Here is a 17,445-nt window from a genome sequence, read left to right on the forward strand (position 1 = left end):
TAAATGAAATTGGCCGTATCAGAAATCGGCCTGATGCAGCCACTAATTTGGCCAATAAATGCTCGTGCGTACGTGCAGCTGCAGCGCAGCACTCAGAGAGCTGCGTGCAGCTAGTAAGTCCATTGTGGTGGAAGGGGAGCAGGGAGGGAAGGGGCATGGGGGTGCAGATCAACAACCCTGAGGTGAGGGAGGGTGCAGGGGCAGGTGCTGCCCAGCCAGGGCGGGATGAGGGACGGAGCCACAACTCGTTGGGGAGGTGGGTGGCTCCCTCTGCTGCTTGCACCCCAGGAGGGCACGGTGCAGGGTGGGGGGGGGGGCCTGGATCTGTGTGAGGTGAAGCGGGTGGGCTGAAGCCGGGGCTGTGCCAGGCTCTTCTCGGTGGGGGCTGAGCTTGGGGTGGGGGCTACAGAAGGGGCTGCAACCACCCCAAATTTCACCAGAGCCCTGCTCCCTGAGTCACCCACCCGGCACACCCCTTGCTCTTCCTGGCACGTGGGTGGAGGCAAGGTGGTGAGCTGGGGTTGAACTGGGCGCATCATGGTGGTGGTGCTGGGAGTGTGGCTACGGCAAAATTTGGAGGGGCTGCAGCCCCCTCTGTAGCCCCTGCTCCGAGCCCAGCACCTGCCGAGAAGAGCCTGGTGCAGACCCAACTCCAGCCTGCAGCTGCAGCCTGCCCGCCCCGCACAGATCTGCGGGCACACACCACCCTGGTGCCCTCCCAGGGTGCAAGCAGCAGCAGGAGTCCATCCCCCACCCCCAAGCCACAGCTCTGTCCTGCACCCTGTCCCGCCTCAGCTGGGCAGCGCCTGCCCCTGCTCCTTCCCTCACCGCAGGGGTGTTGATCTGTGCTCCCCCCCATACCCCTTCCCTCCCCTCCCCTCTCCCCTTCCACCACAATGGACTTACTAGCTGGAGGCAGCTGTATTGGAAAGCGCCCGATATGCCGGTATCGGCTGAAATGCCTCCTTAAAAATCAGCTATTGGTATCAGCTCCCCAAATCTCTATTGGTGCACCCCTAATTTACTTAGCTTCCCAGGTAGGCTTTGCAGCACACAATGAGCTTCATGCTACTGCAGGTACACGGCTCTCACTACCTGAGCAAGCTAGGATACATCCATGTGACTTCTGTGGAGACAGAGTCTTTGCACCGTGGCTTCTAATTAGAGTGGGCTGTCTGCTATACCCAGTCAAGCTCCAATAAATCTGAATGGGTAACTCCTTGGCTATTTCACAGCAAATAATTCCTTCATTTGAGAGCCCTGGACAGCATTAGTTTCCATTCTGCAGCCTGACAAGATCCTGCAGCTCTCCAAACCACAAACAGTGAGAAACCTTAACATCCCTGAGGTTTGGCTTTATTATCAGGCCACGGCCCTGACATCTAAGTCGAATGAGTGCAGAGAAACAAAAACAAAGCAAAAAACGCACAGAGAAGAGATGCCTCAATGCTCAAGCTTCTTCCTCCAGGATCATGCAAAAAAAGCCATATGAGCAGCTGGCTGGAGACACCTGCATTTGGATTTCATCAGCAAGCAATTCGATCTGTTTGTCTGCTGATGAGACAAGCACCCTGATGCCCCTGCCAACCGCTGACTCAATGGCAGCAAAGCAGTCAGGCAACCTTTAATGTAGTCTAGCTGGAGAGATCTTAGTGAAGACCTCATGGAAGATGGCAGATTCCACGCTGCATGGTGTAAAATAAGAAGAGGTCTGCAATGCTTTGAGAAGTCATATTGGCAAGACCCCAGCTCCACAGAGCAGGAAAATATCAGGCTCCCAGACTTGACTTCAGAATCAATGGAGTAGGGGACAGTGACTAAGCAGTAGCACCCTGAAAGAAGACAGGCTACAAGACAGGTCTCCCTCAACAAGCACAGGCCACAGAGACAACCTCCCATTTCATCAATGCTGTGGACAATGAAACAAGAGAAGGGTTAAGAGCAGGAGTGGGCATAATGCAGCCTGCAGGCCCAGGCCATTCTATTTGGCCTGCAGGGCACCTAAAAAGTTTAGAAAAATAATATTTATCTGCTCCTGGGTGATTTACATGTGTTTGCATAGCATATCTAGAGGTGATTGCACCATAGCTCAAAGATGACAGGAGCCAGGGGCAGGAGGACCCAGGGAAAGCTGGCAGGACTCAGGAGTAAGGCTGGCCCAGCCCTGGCCCCTTCCCCTCCCCCCCAACTGGAAGCCTCTGCTTGCCCCAGCTTTCACTGCTTCGCTGCACACCAGCTTCAGCACCACGTAGCCCTGGGCTGCATTGCTGAAGCACGGAGCCACACCAGTGAGCCGGGGGGGGGGGGGGGGGGGGGGGGGGGGGAGAGAGAGAGAGAGAGAGAGAGAGAGAGAGAGTGTGTGTGTGTGGTGTAAGGGAGGCACAGAGTGTGTATTCATAGGGCTAGTCCCCCAAGCACACCCCATCATACACATGCACCCACACATACATGCAAACCCCCAACCCCACACAACCCAGGCACCCTCCCCCACACACAGCCCCACACAAATCCCATACCTACCCACACCCCACAAACCCATATTCTCCCCCCACAACCACACACCTATCCAAACCCCCCACGAAACCTCTCCCCACACACCCACAAACCTGTACCCACCCCTCTCCACGCATGCCCCCCCAGGGTATACAAGAGTAAGACTTCATTTTAAGTTATTGTATGATCACCTCTGTGTATACTACACAAATGCATGTAAATCAGGACAAAAACATTTTTTTTAAATCAAATGAATGAATATTGTAGATGTTTGATTTTTAGAATATAATACGGTATTTTTCTGGTTCTGAGATGGCAAAACCCCTCGCTGAAAGGAGTATTTCTGGGGGCAAGGGGAGGGACTTCTGGTAGCAAAAGTCAGGGGCTTGGGGGTAGGACTTCTGGTCCCAAGTTAGTAACCAGGGGGCAGGGCACCTGTCAAAGGATGAGGCAACCCATGCGGCCCTCCACAGCTTGCCAAAACTGAGTAAGCGGCCCTCTGCTGAAAATAACTACCCGCCCCTGGTTAAGAGGCTACCAGAATTCAGCAGCTATTGGACTGCTCCAATCTGTTCACAAGTCCTAAAAAGCCCAAAACACTGATTGTGGATAAACAGCGGAGGAACTAAAGGAGGATTTTCAAGGTAACTTTTAGCCACACCATTTTGTCTCTGCACCTTTGATTCACGGGCTGACAAACACTGGAGCCCACAGGATTCAAGCAGTTCAGACAAATCCAGGCCTTTGTTTAAAGGCAACACATACAAAGCCCTCTAAATGGGTATGTGCATCTACATTACACCTTTTAGCGAACCAGTTTCTCAGTGCTTAAATGCAAGACCAAGACCTTAGCCTTCAGGGAAATACTGATAAAACCTTGATTTCATCGTTTCTAGGGTCGGAAGAGATCTGAACAGATCATCAAGTCCGACCCCCTGCCGTGGGCAGGAACGAGTGCTGGGATCATAATACCCCAGCCAGATATCTATCCAACCTCCTCTTGAAGACCCCCAAGGTAGGGGAGAGTACCACTTCCCTTGGGAGCCTATTCCAGAGCTTGGCAGCCCTAACCGTGAAGTAATGCCTCCTGATATCAAGCCTGAACCTGCTCTCAATCAATTTGTGGCCATTATTCCTTGTTATCCCAGGTGGTGCCCAGGGGAACAGAGCCTCACCTATTTTCTGCTGGTCCCCCCTGGTGAGTTTGTAGATGGCCACCAGATCCCCTCTCAGCCTTCTCTTGTGGGGGCTGAACAGGTTCAGGCCCTTCAGTCTATTTCATCAAGTCTCAAGTCTGACCCCCTGCCCTGGGCCAAAGTTGTTAACAGTTGCTTGATTCCTCCAAAAAAGAGGAGAATCACACTCCTTTTTGCAATGGTTGAATTCCACATGTGATCACAGACTGTCAAAGGGAAGCTGGTACAAAAGTCTGAGGTGGGACAGTGACAGTGATAAGTCCAGGGTGGGACAGAGATAAGTGACAATGCTAAGTATCTGATGGCTGCTTTCAAACTCACCAGTGCTATGTTCATCTTGAGCGCTACTTCTATCCTCTCTTTCTTCTCATCCCTATTCCTCGTCTGCCTTCTCTCCTCACATAGGTTTCCAGCCCCCCAAGCCCTCTTTCAAAAGTGATGGAACTGTCTCGAGGACACATTCAGCTTTAACACTAACAGCTAAATGACATGAATGCGGGGCACTGGAGTTAGCTTGCAACAATATCCGTTTGCAAACCAGGGCTGGGCCTACACTAGAAAAGGTTGCCAACATATTTATTATTTATTTGTAGGCCAATGAATGCTCCTAGAGAGGGGATGCAGCCTACAGTGGCAGGCAGAGTCGTTTTCCTATTGCAGTATGCATCACTTCTCCAAGCAAAATAAGCGATACCAACAAAAGCCTTTTTGGGCTAGTATACTTTTGATTACAGCAGGAAGAAAAATCCTATCCAGCAAACAGTCATTGCTAAATTAGCAGATGACCGCTTCTAGCATCAATCCTGTCTCAGGTTCAACCATTTTTGTGCCATGTGATAAGTTCTCTTTTCAACCAGAGATAGAAGCTGTGTTTTATTAAATAAAACAAAGCAGGAACATTCGGAGTCACGCAAGTCACAAAAATAAATGTGAAAGACTAGGTACAACATGGCCCCAGTGTATTACTTAGCACTGGGCCCAGGTGTCAAAGGGCCTGTAATACCACCTCAGCCATGGTCATGGTGTATTTTTGGAAAGGTGCTGAATCACCTTACTTTACAAGATACTTCACTAAAAATCCAGCCACCCATTCCCAGTGCAACCACCAAACTATTAATCAGCTTTTAACTGGTCTGTCAGTCAGGTTCTGAAATGCACCTCGCTGGAGGTGTTGTCCAGAGAAGGAAATTTAACTCTAGGCAGACCTGAGAAGCACACCACAGGCTATTTTTAATTATTTAAAAAGATCACGGGGTAGTTTATCCAAATCTGCATTCCAATACAAGATTTGACTTAACATTTGAGACATCAAATCTTAACAGCAACAAATCACCAAAAGTTAATTTCTTTCTGATTATGGATTTCAGAAACCAAGTTGGGGGAGGAGGGAAGAAAGGTCATGTTGTGTTATAATATTGTAGATGTGACTGGGTTATGTGAGAAGCTGTTTATGAGAAAGATCTCTGTGGGAGTCTGTCAAGACAAGAGCAAGACCCACAAGGTGACGTCCAGTCACTTAGGAGTTATTTTTTGCTGGCCCTAAAAATCAAGTCAAAATTCAGTGATAAAAATTGAAGCAACACTGAAGACCATGCAACAAGCTGATGTGAATTCAAACACTACAGTCAGAGCACCTCCTGGCAAGATGGTAATGAACTCCCTATCAACAATGAAAAGACTCTCCTTTTTCATCCCATTTTCAGTAGCTTGTGGTTGAAAACACTCAGGGATAAGGAGTACTGCTTACTTTTAGGGACAGGCTCATTTGCACTGCCCTTCAGGCTGCCCAGCTCCATCTCCCACACCTTTGTTCAGATGACCCGTCTCAGAACCTCCTTCCCCACGGATGTAAGGAAGCTTATAACTGGGGTCAGCTCATCAGCTCAGGTCTCGATGATGGCTCTTCTTCAGGGAATTCAGTTCAGCAGCCTACTCCAACTCCCACCACCCTCTCCCGGCCACAACATGAAACCTCTGTCGCTCAGCTCCATGGAGCAGGGAAGGAGATATGCGCTGTAATCCAGTTAGCTCCCTATTGCACGGAAAGCCAGAGACCAAGAAGTCAGCTGTAGGCAGTTCCCACAAGAGTAAGTGCGCACGCGCACATGCACACACGTGCACACGAGGCTGACGTATTGCTTGTAGCTATGATGGTCCAGGAAATGTATGAGGCAAAGACTTTCCTAGTGATATCTTTTACTGGACAAACTGCATAACTGGAAGGGATGTTTTGGGTCACAAAGTGCCCTTCCCCAGGCATCTGGCTGCAACAAATGGCACATTTTTCAAGATGCCTTATTGATTTCTATAGCCACAAAATTTGAATTCACAGGATAGAGGTGGCAAAGGATGGACTAAGGTTGGTTCCTACTAGGGGTGTGTGAAGTGGACCCTATTCGATTCGGCCCGAATCAGAGACAATGATTCAATTCGTTGATTTGGATCACTGTCCCCCATTCGATTCGGCTGAATCCGAATCTGAAGATTTGATGCTGATTCGGCCACAGACACAGCTTTAAGTGTTTTTGCTATACACCTCAAGGTACCAGGTGCAGCTCCTGAATGCTGTGATGCTGGGGTGCATGGAGCGTCCCACAGGAGTGTGGGGGGGCCCTCCATGTGCTCAGTGGCGAACCCAGAAGTGGACCGGAAGTACTTGGCTTGTGCTAGCAAAGGTTTAGGTCTTCTTCCCAACCCAACCCCAAATACCTCTGAAGAGCTGAATTGTGGAGCATAACTCTGCCATGTGGGATACATTTGGTGCCACTGCAGAATACATCCAACCCTTTCTAGATACACAGAAGGTGTTTCATGTTAGCAGCATAACAAGCTGTTCTCTGTGCCTCCCTCCCACTGCTCCCCGTCAACATCCTCACTTGCTGTGCGCCGCTCACAATTTACATTGTAAACTCTCAATGACAAGATGTGCGTCTTGCTTCATCTTTCGGGGAAGCATCTGGCACAGTTCTGCACACTATAACCAGTAACACATGACACAGAAGCCATTATGGACCCCGCTGGACAAGACCTCATCTAGATGGTCAGGCCAAGCAGCACAGAGCCTTGCTACCCTGAATATGCAGCACCAGGTTGGAGTTTTCTGGTTTACTTGTCCTTCATAATGAAGTACACAAAAGCGTGGGTAGGTTTCTCTGCTGCATACTCTTCTTCCACTCTGCGACAAACCCAAAATATACTATCTCTCAACATGATTCACACTGAGGCTTGAATACAAGCAAAGATTAATTTAAACAGAAAATGTTGTTTAAACCTGATATACATTTTTATTCTGGCGCTGGCGTCCCAGTAACAGTGCTCTTTCCTTTAGTGCATCTTCTGTGAATATACCAAAAGTGTGGTGGGTTGTTTAGAATGGGCCAAAGTGCTACAGACTCCAGACTAGGTTTGGTCTTGAAGTGCAGTGACAGCGTCCTTGAACATGAGCAGCAGAGGGCAAGGAAAGCCAGAGCCCGAGTTTGAATGGCTTCCAAGACTGAAGTGAATTCTTGAATACAGATTATAGCCATTCCTCCTAGTGCAAGAACTGCAAGTCTAGTTTGATTTCTCTCTTGATTTTGAATAGGAGGGGGAGATAAATAGGAATTAATGCTTCTTTCCTCCCCTCCAGATACGGTTTCACAGCATCAGGTCAAATGCTTACATAACTCCTGCTCTCTTGAGAACACAATTCTGCACCCTCTCCACCAACACGGCCACAGATTTGAGCAATAAACCTCGCAGGAGGCACTTAGCACTTGGAATTAATCAGCTAGACCAGCTTTCTGGAGGCATCACTCGTTCCAGTCACTAGGAGAATGAGGCATTAGAGCCAGCAGTAAGTATTGTGCAGGTTTTCTCCTGTTCTTACTAATCCATTAGGCATGAGTGGCTCTCCCTGACCTTAGTGCTAGCGAGTGTAAAAATATTATGCAAACAAGGAGGATAACTGGTTCCATCCAACCACCCAGAAACTCTCTCTCAAGGTGCCTCAAGCCCTGTGCTAGACTCTTCAATGTCAATATTCAAGCTAAGAACCATCTTGCACTCACTTTGCCTTTTCCCCTGACGCGGTCTGCTATCCTTCAGCTATCCATTTACCTCCTTAAGCCCAACAGCTCCAATACAATTCCAGGGACTTGAAGAATGTAAGTTTATCCCAGGATGTGAAGATTCACTGAAGCAGGGGTGTCACTCACCTCCTGCCTTGGACTGGATCTGGACTGTGGGGCTCCTGCTCCCAGTACATGCCGCCGTGTCCCCCATGCTAAAGCTGGAGCTGCTGTTGCCAACCTGTGCTTCATGCCAAGGTGGCAGCTCTGTCTCTGGAGCAGAGCCCATGGCAGCAACAGCTCCGGCTCTGAGCCTGGCACAGGGCACGTGGCAGTGCCAGCTGGAGGGTGACCAGGAGTCTCATCCCTCACTCACCCTCCTGCTACCACCGGGGACCAAGGGCCTTAGATTTTGTGGGAGTCCATGCCCCTCACCAGGCCCCACAACTTGGTGTGGTCCATCGGTAGCTTGACAGGCTGGATAACAGCAGCTGTGCAAGCTGGATCCAGCCTGCCAGCCATATGCTCAATACTCCTGCACTAAAGAAAGAAGTGACAGTCCCGTTCCCCACGGCTTCCCATAACCCCAGAAAAAAATACAGCAAACAAAGCCAGAAGGAAAAAGTCTGAGAGGATGATCTTCTGTCCTCACTCCCCGCCGACATCACTCTCTGTTTTTCTCTGCATTTTGCCAAAAGGTCCCAACAGGGAGGCAATGCTGTTGCTTTGTGCTGGAACATTAATACTGCCTCTCAGCTAAAGGGGGTTGCTACAAAATTTCACGGGGCACTGGCTCTTCCCAGAGACAGCACATACTGCTCGCTACCCCCCAGATGGAAAGAACAGAGCTCGACAGTCTCCATCCTTTCCCTATTAGCCCATGTTGTTTATGCTCACAGTCTTCCTTCTATCTTTAGATCACTGTCTCTTTTCATGCTGCAAGCCAACTAAAGGCCTGGGATGTTCACATGCTTACAGCTACCATTAACTCATTGCAAACATCACATTCCAGAACATGCTGACATGCCGGAGCATGAGAGGCATTAGCTAACTTCAATCACCTACCCTCTCAACTGAGAAAGTAGCAAGTGATGTGTAACGTGTCATGTCCTCCATGCTAATTCCTTTATGCAGTCAAAAATAGGATCCCGGCACATGTGAATGGCAGGAGGTGTGATCCTACAATTGGGGATCAGATCCCAATTGCATCCTTTCTACTTACCAGCCTGGGATCACTGCGTCAGCAAGGTGAAAGTTGAGTGTCCACAGGTCCAGGGCCAGGGCGGACAATCAGCTTCAATTTAATGTGTTATACAAACCAGTCATAAAAACATTCTACATCATATAAGGAACACTTTTATGGCTGGTTTGCCATTTTAAGGCATGTAAAGTTGAGTGCATATGTAGCACCCTTACCATTTCTGCCATAATTAACATGTTAACACCTGACATACAGTCTTCAGATGTGCTGTTCCCATTCTCTACGTTTCAAGGGAGACAAAAGCACAAATACACATGCATTGATCTGATCTTTGTGGCTTCTCACAGGCAATTGTAAGGTTTTAAAGTTCACAGGTTGAGAAGAACATATTACCTGGCTCAGTACTGATCTGGAGCCATCACAATTAACTCTCCCTCCGACCACTTTTCTAGGCCAGGAGTGAAGGGATGGGAGGGGAATGCATGCTCTACATGAACAAATCCAGCATTAGATGGTGCACTTGTCCTTAAGCCTGCTCCACCTCTTATATAAGGTGCATCCGACACCCCCAGCAGAGCATGTGCCAGGATGTTATTAGACCGAGCGTGAAGCTAACTCATACACCTTTTGCCACCTGAAAAAGCAAGGTAGTGGTTAGACACATGCTAGCATAGTCCCTCAACCTACTGGAGAAAGTCAGTGCATAGTGGGTAAGTCAGATGACTGTTTAAAACACTTGCTAAGTACCCAGATCCTATATTCTCTCTCTATATCATTATAATCCCCCCACCACTACCTTGCTTAGAGAACTTCATGTCTTTAGATCGCAACAAGCTTTTCACAGCTCTATATCACTAACCCCCAACCTTAAAGAGGAGGAAACTGTGTTTAGGCTTTGAGAATTTCAGTAAGGACCCTAATATTTTCTACCTTTCTAACTGAACATCTAATTTGGAGGCAGCACAACAAAGACATGGCTTTTTTTTTTTAAAAAAGGGTCTCTCCTGAAGAACAGCTGGCAGGTCACTTCCTGGACTTTGCTGCCATTTATCAACAAAATGCGACTGGAAGCCAGGGAGCAGATTACAATCATGTATTGTGTCTAGGGACACCTGCCTTCCCATACGCAAAACCAGAATTCCAATCATGTTTAAACTCTCACATCTATCACTGTTTGATCTAATTAAAAGAGGAAATCTCAATCCCTGAGAATGAACTTGATAAGGCTGTTATGCTATATAGACTCAGCACCCTGTCAGCTGACCTTTGGAAGCAGAGGCGCTGGAGAAGCCAAGCCAGATTCTCTCTCACTCCATCTTCCAGAGGGCAATTTATTTAGAAAACAAAAGCCCAGAGGATTTGAGAAGGAAGGTTAGGCATTCATATGGGGAACACTTTACAAATTACTTCCTCATCCTCCAGGAACTGTTTGCTGTTTACTATGCTGAAGCAATAGATTTTTAAGGCAAGGGGGATAGACCGCATGAAAGCACAGGAGAGCTGTTGCGCTAAAATAAAGTTTACAAGAACATGCTCCCTCGCGCGCACACATGGAAACAGCTGTGCAATGCTGTGCAACACTCGTCTTCAGAGCTGTGCAATGCTGTATTTAAAAATCCTGGAAACAGCTTTGTGAAGACAAGTAGTTACGTTTCCAGCAGTTGATCCAGGTTTTGCACATTTTGCTTTTTCTTTTCAAATAAAGTACCTGCATGCGCCTATTTACATATATCCCCTTCACCCTGCAACACGAACATCTACTGCACTAACGACACCTAAAGCCTGTTCCCCTTCAAAGCTTTCCCCCCCAAACAAATTACACATTACATTTAAAGGAGATTATCAGTGTTAAGTGGAAAACCCAAGTTACCAAGACAGCTAGACAAGGCACTCAAATAGCAGAGGTAAATTCACAGCACCCTTGCTTTTTGCAACATTTCTGTCCTATACACTTCCTTACAACAAATGCTGCAGTACGGGTGACATTTGAACATCAGTAATCTTGGTGATTTGTTCACAATAGGGAACACAGAGGTCTCCCCATGTTGAGTTGCTGACTCTGAACTACATCTATGCATCCTTTCACAGCATCTGATGAAGTGAGCTTTATCTCACCAAAGAGTGTATTTAGACGCACTTTGGTTAGCCTATAAAGTGCAAACCTGCCCTGCCTCCTACAGAACAGAGCCCAAGAGCAGAAGCCAAACCCAAAGTCAGGATGGTTGCGTCTAGACAAGCGCAGGCAAGCACAGTTTGTTTCCCTGGGGACAAGCAGCCACGGCACATCTCGTGCTGCTGCTACTTGTCCCTCGGGAACACCTGTGCTCCACGTGCTCTGCCGCGCAGCAGGTTATCCCAGGTGGGATACTGGAGGCTGGGGCCAGTAACTCTGCGCCTTACCTGGGGTCCCAGGGGCCTCGGGGCGCTGCAGCCACAGCACTCCTGTAGCCGGAAGCCTGGCTGGCAACCAGAGCACGGTCAGACCCCAGTTTTGGGCAGTGCACGCTGCCACCATGTGTGCCACCCTGCTTTTTTTTGGTATGGTTTTTTTTGACCCCAGGACCTCCTGGGATCAATCCCCCACGGCTCAGTGCAGGGAAGGCCTGCACGTGCGACGTGTGGCACCGCAGACAGGTCTGTAGTGCTACATACCGCACATCTGCGCTCGTCTGGCCGCGGCCTTTGAGGCTGACAACAACAATCTGCTCTGCTCGTAGGGAAGCCCCTTTTAGATCCCACTCATTGGTCCCCTTTGAGCCGATTCCATTCAAGGCAAAGGACCAAAAGACAAGGACGTTACAGCGCTGTCCTGGGCTGGAAAGGAAAAAACTCTGCATTTTGTGGCTGGTTCTTGAACACGGCTCCTACAGCGAAACACGACTTACAGTTAACATTCTTCTGCCAGGTCAAGGTCAGGCTCTGATTAGAAACGTGGGCTGAAGGGAGCAGCAGACTCCCGTGTCCCTGAACTAACCCGGGCTCCCTCCTCGCCGCCCTGCGCTCCCCGCTCCAGCCTGGCCGTAGGAGCTGGACCAGCCGCCCGCGGGCAAGCGCTGAAACGCTTCCAGCCGCGAGACCCCAGGCAGGTGCCCCTAGAAAGGAGGTTCGAGGGGGCCCCGGGGAGGCCCCGTGCCTCCCATCTGGGGCAGACGCGACGAGGAGGGGGTCTCTGTGGTCTGAGCTCCGGGCGCGTTTACACGGGAGCGTGAAACTGGTGCAGACTCCAGGACAGCGACACCACGGGGGTCCTTGCTCCACATTAAAGGGTGTTTACACAACATCCTGAAACTGAGAGGACTCGGGGACCGTGACACCCACCGGGGCCCTGCTCCGGATCGAGGGGGCGTTTACATGGGAAGCGTAACACGGAAGAGGACTGCAGGGGAGCGACCCCAAAGGCTCCCTGCTCCGGACGGGGAGGGCGTTTACACGGGTGGGGGGGGGGGGGCGCACCTACCACGGCCCCCAGGCAGGTGAAGCGAGACGTCCCTACTCCGGATTAAGGGCCGTTCCCACGGGAGCCCAAAACGGAGCGGGACTGGAGCAAACCGCGGCTCCAGGCTGCGGGGTGTTCACACAGGAGCAGGAAACGAGGAGGACTCAGACGGGGCCCTGCTCCGGATTGGGGGGGGGGGGGGGGGCATTTACACGGGAGCAGGAAACTGGCGCAGACTCCGGCAACCCAACAGTCCTTGCTCCGGATTCAGGGACGTTCACACCACAACACACACACCTCTGCTCCGGATTAAGGGGCCTCCACATAAAGCCTCCGCCGCCCGCCCCCGGGGCCCCGCTCCGGATCCAGGAGCGTTCACACGGGCCGGGCACTTACTCCGTGATGCGCCGCGCCAGCTCGGTGCCGGCGGCCGTGGAGTTGGCGGAGAAGACGCGGTAGCCGCTCCTGGCCGCGTTCATGGCCCCGGGGGGGCGGGGGGGCGCGGGGCGGCGCGGCGGCGGCAGCAGCCTCCTGGGCATCGTCCGCCGCCCGCTCACGGCCGACCCCGCGCGGGCAGCGAGAGGCGGGGCTAGAGCGCCGCCCGCTCCCCGCCGCCATCTTCTCCGCGACGCCTCCTCGCCGCCATCTTGACTGAGGGCACGGAGCTCACTGCGGACCGGTGGATTCCCGAACGTGGGGAGTGGTGTGGAGAGCCGCCCAGACTCTCCGCCTGGCAGCAGGCTTCTGCCAGGAGGGGCCCTTCGCGGCTTGGCTGTGCCGTGGAGGCTGTGCTTGCCAGCACCCAAGATGGCCGCCGCGCGCGGGAGGGCGCTCTAGCTCCCCCTGTCCTCTCGGCTCTATGTTGGCGGTGGGAGGGGACGGCGCCAGGAGGGTTGGGCGGCAGCGCCCCCTGCGGCGGCCGCCGGGAGTGCAGCCGCCTGCGCCTGGAGCTGCGTCTTGCTGGAGCAGGACCGGCTTGCAGACGTCCCCGCGTGCGGGTCGCCGGGGGAAACCTTCCTTTAAAGGAGAATCCGGGTTTTTAAAAATGTTTGCTTCCCACCTTTCCTATAGTTGTACAACCTGCTTTTGGAGGCTGAGAACCGCTGCGCCGGACAAGGCTGGAGCAGCTCTGGGAGGCCAGTGACCTCCAGGGGATTCGAACCAGCGGCCCAGAGAGGAGGGGGAGGCAGGTGCCTTTCCCCAGACGGCTTCAGCCTCAGGACAGCGGGGAAGCCTTGCTGCTTTCCTCTTCCCCCCACAGCCTAAATCACCTCCTGGGCCCAGAGGACGAGGCGTCAAAGGCCTCGCTGGACTCTCGGTGCATGGAGGGGTTCAAGAAGAGGGACGGCGGCTGGCGGGGGATGATCTAGGCCTAGCCATGTCTAGGTCCTGCTATGGGAATCCCCAGGTTTTTGCAGGCCTAACGAACCAACGTTATCTGTTTATTTTTTGCCTAGTGTGTTGTGGTTTTGTTACGTGTAATACATGATATAGAAAATGAACGCACATTCCAATTCATTTATATACATTTTTTGCTCTGATCTCAATCTGAATAATACAGACCTACGCCACTAGTTTATGATTAAATCTTCTAGTGTATTTGGGTGTAACCAACCCCTGGTGCCTCCCGGAAAGGCTTAAAGCCACCCTGACATGTGGCAGGAGGGGCTGGTTACACCCAAATACACCAGAAGATTTAATTATAATCATATTATTCAGATTTCTATATCATGTATTATGCATAACAAAACCACAACAAACTAGGCAAAAAATAATCAGGTGATGTTGGTTCATTAGGCCTGCAGTCATTAAAATTAAATGGACATCTCTTGTTCGGATCCATAAAACAAATTATAGCCTGGTGGAGCGTCTTGATGGTGCTTCCAGCGGGAAGTTATTTCCACACCTGCGTTAATGCTTTTAACGAGAGTTAAACATGGTCTGTAGGGCTGTGAAATAGGAGCTACATTACCAAGAGCAGGAAACACACAGTGGAAATGCAGAAGAAAGGCTAGTTTGTCCAGTTGAACATCAAGGCCATTTAAATGGACAGAGGGTCCTTAACGCTTGTGGAATGAAGAGTTGAGGAGGACTCGGGTAGATGATAGCAAGCCACAAAATCAAGCGACTCCTACAGCACTGCCTGACTAGAAATGCTGCTGCCACTGCCAGACAGGTGGTTTTAAACTTTGGGTAGAAGAGGAATCAAAGCAGGGTACTACTGTACTACTACCCCCCGATCCACCCCTGGAGACAGCCTCACCTCCCTGGTTTCTTTCCCCCATCCCAGAAAGAGCTGGGCAGGGCTGCCCTCAATGACATGGCTCCACCTGCCTTATTCCTTAAATCAGGCTTCTCGTTACTGCCTCTTTTGTTAACTGCCCCCAAACTTTTAAGCAGTCTTGTAGCTGTGGTGATCCTGGAGCTGTGGCAGTTACTGGAGGATGTCTTTTATTGGACCAACTCTTGAGAGAGACATCAGATAAGATATCTCTTCTTCTTAGCCCTGTGTGTAAGCATTTTATGCCCCAAAGCTTATCTAGCATCTCTCCCAACTATAGCATCAATCTGAAAAAAAGGTAAGGATGAACAAATCTTGCATCTCCCCACGCTTTAATATAGATTTTGGCTTGCCGGGGCTATAAACATCATAAATGCCAAATTAAGCCTGCCCTGTGGTGTCTTGTGCCCTTCAGAGCACAATGACACTTGGCTCCATTCAAACCTCTGAAAACCAGGAGATGCTAAGATCCATTCCACGTCACCCCTGCAACAGACACTGAGCCTCGACCCCTCGAGCTGTGGGAGCCAGAAACCAGGTGTAGGGACGCAAACACCTCCGAGAACTGGGAGAAGTTTCCATTGTTTGCCCAACCTTCCATAATTTGCATTTCAGCATAGATCTGCAGGGCCGGATTAACCCTTTAGCGGGCCCTACACAAACAAACTCATGGGCCCTTATTTTACATGTTATAATTATGGAGTGAAAAAAAGTAAGCACAACTAGGCCCCTTCTTCATTTAGGGCCCCAGGCATGTGCCTAGTTTGCCTATGTGTTAATACAGCCCTGTTGATTTGTATGCATGACGATGGCCATTGTTGGCTGCTGAATGGGGGAGAGACTGACTGGTTGGAGCAGGTGGACAATCACGTTACAGCGAATGAGCTGTGCGGTACCAAGTTCAGCAGCTGCTTCTTCTCAAGGAGGCTGCCTGCACTCGAATGGCCTGAGTCTCTGGGGTTGGGGAGGCAGGTAAGTAAAAGTGATGAGTCTCTTTGGGATGGGGAGAAGGGGGTTGGGGTTGTCCGGAGGGAGCATCCCAGGGCTGGAATCGTTAAGGGACAGGGCTTTTGGAAGCGGGGAAGCAGACATGTTACGACTTTGGGACTGATTCTGCAGAGCAGGAGCAGGATTTGTGTGCAGGCTAGGTGTAGGGAGCTCCTGTTTGCTAGGCCTGACCTAAACCCAAGTTCTGCCTTAGCAAAAAGCCCTTCTCCTACTGTCTTCATAGGCACCTGTAAGGAGAGGGTGTATGTGTGTTATTTATTAGCACATTGGGAAATAACTGTGGGGGCAGAGTTAAGGTTGTGTTGCAGAGGTGAGACACAGGCAATGCCTTTCTGTGAAGACCAGGGGTGAAGCCCAGCCTTTCCCAGAAAGGGTGATGCTGTGGTAGCCAGCGTTTACAAATGTTCCTCTCTCCAGTCAGTGCTTGGCCTGCCTCAGTCTGAGCTCTGCAGCTACTGTCACCACTCAGCACACGAATGAACAAAATGTTGCATTTGTCCAAATGCAGCTGTCAGTAAAGTGAGTCAAGCCACAAGCTGGCCAGCACTGAATGTATCTGCAGCATAAAGCTTTGCAGAAATTGCCACCAGTCCATTCAACAACAACAAAAAGTTAGTTTTGGTTCTATTGAGCACGTTCAACAGATTCACATTTCTCACATAAATACTTGCACTTTCAGGGATGGGATTTCCTACACTTGACCTTTCCAAACCTATCCCTCTCCCCAGAGCCAGGGAGGACAGTTACTCTTTGCTGTATGCCTTGAAGGCCAGCCAGCAAGCTCCCGTCCTATCAAACTGGAAGGGAAACAAGTTCTGGAGCTGAACAACCAGGAGACACCCCTGCTGATGAGGTGTCATGCTGAGAGCCGGCTGGGATTCGGGGGCCTATATCCCATTCTTAGTTCTGCCACTGACCTGCTGTGTGACCTTGGGCAAGTCACTTCACCTCTTCAGGTCTCTTATAATAAGGCACTTTGAGAGAAGAGAGAGGTGATCTGATGAGGAAATCCGTGATTTTGTAGGAATCCCAGTCTTGAACCATTCAGCTTTATACAGACCCTTCCCTTACCCACATCTGTGGGCTTTCTGTCAGCATGTGTATGCAGACAGGATGAGGATCAACCCAGAACAAAGTGATCCCTTGCCTGGTTACTTTGCAGGATGTTTGCATGTTGTGGAAATACAATGCTCCATTTCACTGAGATAACAGCTAGAAGATACAGAGTTCATGTTGGTGATGGCTCTGACCTTACGTGGGCCACTGGGGAGGGGAGCAGAGCTGAGATCCACGGGGACGGTGACACCTAAATCCAGGCACTTGTTGTTTAGCCAGGGTGAGTCTGCAAGGCTGGAATAGCCTGATGATTTATGCTAGCAAATAAAGTAGATTGGATCCAGCCCATCAGGTCGCGGAGACCTGAAACTAAGCATTAGATGGGAGTTCGAGGGTGATATGTTTAGTGTCCACCATGTGCTTGGGGGAGAACCAGTGTCCAAGTCCACGGAAAGGAGTTCAGTCAAGGTCTGGGAGCCAGAGGAGCTCAATTGTGGAGCCAAGTCAGAGCTTGGTATCCAGAAAACCTGGTCAAGATGGTGCTAGAGACCAGCTGGGCAGGACCCGAGACCCATGGCTGGAGATGTGCAGTCAAGGTGCTTCTGGAGTGAAGCTGAGCTGTGAGCTGCACCCTGCAGATGCTGAGAGCACTGCCCTGCTGAGGCTCCGGGGGGCTGTGTACCCCAGGTACTCCGTGACCTCGTTTATTTGACAACCCACCCAGG

General features: G+C 50.6%; 1 protein-coding gene across 1 annotated transcript in view; it reads right to left on the minus strand.

Annotated features, from left to right (window-relative positions):
- PRPSAP1 (phosphoribosyl pyrophosphate synthetase associated protein 1) overlaps positions 1-12,936 on the minus strand; it is a 44,328-nt gene extending 31,392 nt beyond the window's left edge. Inside the window, exon 1 of the mRNA XM_014601882.3 lies at positions 12,772-12,936. Coding sequence (XP_014457368.1) covers positions 12,772-12,914 — 143 coding nt within the window. The 5' untranslated portion in view covers positions 12,915-12,936. The remainder of the gene's footprint in view (positions 1-12,771) is intronic.
- Between the last annotated feature and the right edge of the window lie 4,509 nt (positions 12,937-17,445).

The sequence above is a fragment of the Alligator mississippiensis genome, chromosome 8 (genome assembly GCF_030867095.1).
Source record: "Alligator mississippiensis isolate rAllMis1 chromosome 8, rAllMis1, whole genome shotgun sequence".
NCBI lineage: Eukaryota > Metazoa > Chordata > Crocodylia > Alligatoridae > Alligator > Alligator mississippiensis.